The sequence below is a fragment of the Alexandromys fortis genome, unplaced genomic scaffold (assembly GCF_014885135.2).
Source record: "Alexandromys fortis isolate MF-2015 unplaced genomic scaffold, M_Fortis_MF-2015_v1.1 scaffold_5, whole genome shotgun sequence".
Taxonomy (NCBI): domain Eukaryota; kingdom Metazoa; phylum Chordata; class Mammalia; order Rodentia; family Cricetidae; genus Alexandromys; species Alexandromys fortis.
The window spans coordinates 30,573,333-30,575,661 of NW_026067924.1; the positions used below are offsets into that span (position 1 = coordinate 30,573,333).

The 2,329-nt window shown below is 51.4% G+C and overlaps 2 protein-coding genes across 3 annotated transcripts in view; both read right to left on the minus strand.

Moving 5' to 3' along the window:
- LOC126501502 (uncharacterized) overlaps positions 1-304 on the minus strand; it is a 5,310-nt gene extending 5,006 nt beyond the window's left edge. Inside the window, exon 1 of the mRNA XM_050142183.1 lies at positions 96-304. Coding sequence (XP_049998140.1) covers positions 96-304 — 209 coding nt within the window. The remainder of the gene's footprint in view (positions 1-95) is intronic.
- Positions 1-2,329, minus strand: part of LOC126501685 (aldo-keto reductase family 1 member C13-like) — a 78,346-nt gene that overhangs the window by 29,537 nt on the left and 46,480 nt on the right. The window lies entirely within an intron of this gene.

The following is a 2,329-nucleotide window of genomic DNA, read 5'->3' on the forward strand; positions in this document are numbered from 1 at the left end:
ATACATACATACATACATACATACATGTTAAATTATAGGATTGGGTTAAATATTGAAATTCTTTTATGAAATTGGTGGGGTCAGCAGTGTATGACCCGAGCAACTTTGAGACATGGGAGAGCTCTGATAAGGTGAACGGCACGTGGACTTTCATAAGACCCTCAGTGCCGGCCACTTCCGGCAAGGGTAGAACTGTAGCTGGCTTAATTTGGCCAGGGCCAGTCTCTGCTGTGGCCTGCGAGAGCATAAGGGGCGGGGTGAAGGTTGGGGCAAGATGGCAGCCGGGTTTAGGGCCTGAGGGCATTTTGAAAGACTGAGGGGGCGTGGGGGGGGGGAAGGGGACACAGAGGAGTCCGATGATGCTTCTGGCTGCCTGTGGTGGAAAGAAACTGTTAGCTGTTTGCGCGGCCTGTTGCGGGGGGAAAAATGAGGTGAAGGTGAATCGGAGGAACTGGACAAGGAACCAGAGCTTAGGCGGGAATGGAAGCTTCTTGGGGAAAGAGACCTGGATCTGGGGAAATGTTTGTGTGGTGGAGAACAAGAGGGAGATCTGAGGGTGGAACGGTTAGAGGCATCACGGGGGGGGGGGGGGGGAGGGGGGAGGCTCGTCCGCTGGATCCATGGCCATTGCCAGAGCAGAGGTTGCCTGCCGGGAAGACAGTCCCTGTGGGGAAGACATTGCCAGGAACATGTGGGCAGGTGAACATTGGGAAGCCGTAGACGGATCAGTCTTTAGGGCCATGTAAAAGAATGCCATGATATACGTCATTTCCTTCCATTTGGCTGAGCAATGACAGAAATTGGCCATAAGACATCGGGGTCAAATGAGCCCTGAGAAGGACAGTGGAGAGGGGTCAAATGAGCCCTGAGAAGGCCAGCGGAGATCACCCTGTAATTTATAACGGGGCCAAGTCTTGGAGCAGGGACGCGTCAGCTTGTTCAATTTGATGTAGGGAATCAAAGCATGAGGCTTTAGAGATTCCAGGAGCTGACTAAGAGGGGAAGAGGGGGGATAGCCTTGGATGGCCTAGCACCCATGGTAAATCGTGGAGCTGACTGCCGGAGGCACATGGAGGTGCCACGAGCACAGCAGTTCTGGTCACAGGCGTCCGTGCAATCAGAAGGCCGTGTTATGGGTGAAATCGGCCCGAGCCCAGCTACCGACTTGAAACAGACCTGGCTGGGAGGGGATAGTTACGCCCTTTGGTGCTGACCGTCCGAAAGGTGCTTGCCCCATTAGCAAGCCCGCACGTGAGGGAGAAAGAGCAGAGCAGGAAGGAGGAAAGAAGGCAGAAAGCTGGGAACACCAAATTCCCAGGTAGAAAGCTGGGGAACACCAAATTCCCAGTTGCGGGCAGAACCAAATTTAGCCAAGGGCAAAAGGCCGGGAGAAGGAAAAGGGGGGGGGGGTTAAGCAACTCAACCCAGGATGCGCCAGAGAAAGCCGGCCAGATGTTCTCTAGGCATGATGGGAAAGAGGAGCAAGCGGGGTAAACTCACGAATTAGTTGGAGTCGGTCAGAGATGGCCGTGGTGAGCAGTTGGAACTGGTTGCAGGTCTTGGTTCTGACTTTGTGTCCCACAGTGAGGCTCCGGACTCTGGGAGGCACCAGAAGCCCGCAGCCCAGGCCTCGGGTGAAGAAGAAGTCCCCGAGTGGGTTACACACGGCACCAAAATATTATTCTTTTAAAGCGGGTGTGTGTGTGGAGACAAACACGGGACAGACAAAACACGCACGAAAGTAGGAGACATAGACACGCGGCTCCCACGTGGCTTTTTTAATGGGGGGGGGAGCACAATAAGGGACAGGTGTGCAAGAACAAGGGGGTGAAGGGCAAGAGAGCGAGGGCTCGTGGAAGCTCGCTTTTTAACAAAAAGCGCAAGGGTATCAGTGAGAAATGTCCTGCACCTGTGCACGCCTGCACATGCAGGTGTCCGTAATTCAGGAGGAATCTGGGAGCTGTAGTTTCCAAAAGGAACAACAATAAGGTTTTTTGTTTGTTTGTTTGGTTGGGTTTTTTTTTTTTTTTTTTTTTTTTTTGGTTTTTCAAGACAGGGTTTCTTTGTGGTTTGGAGCCTGTCCTGGAACTAGCTCTGTAGACCAAACTGGTCTCGAACTCACAGAGATCTGCCTGCCTTTGCCTCCCGAGTGCTGGGACTAAAGACTTGTGCCACCATTGCCCGGCTCATGGAATAAGTTTTTAAAAGATAAAACTATACCTTTCATTATGGGCATAGAATAGAATATCACAAACAGAAAATAACATTCTTAATTTTATTTCAACTTCACTTACTCAATACTGCAAACTCAGTGTATTTCTGTCTTTTT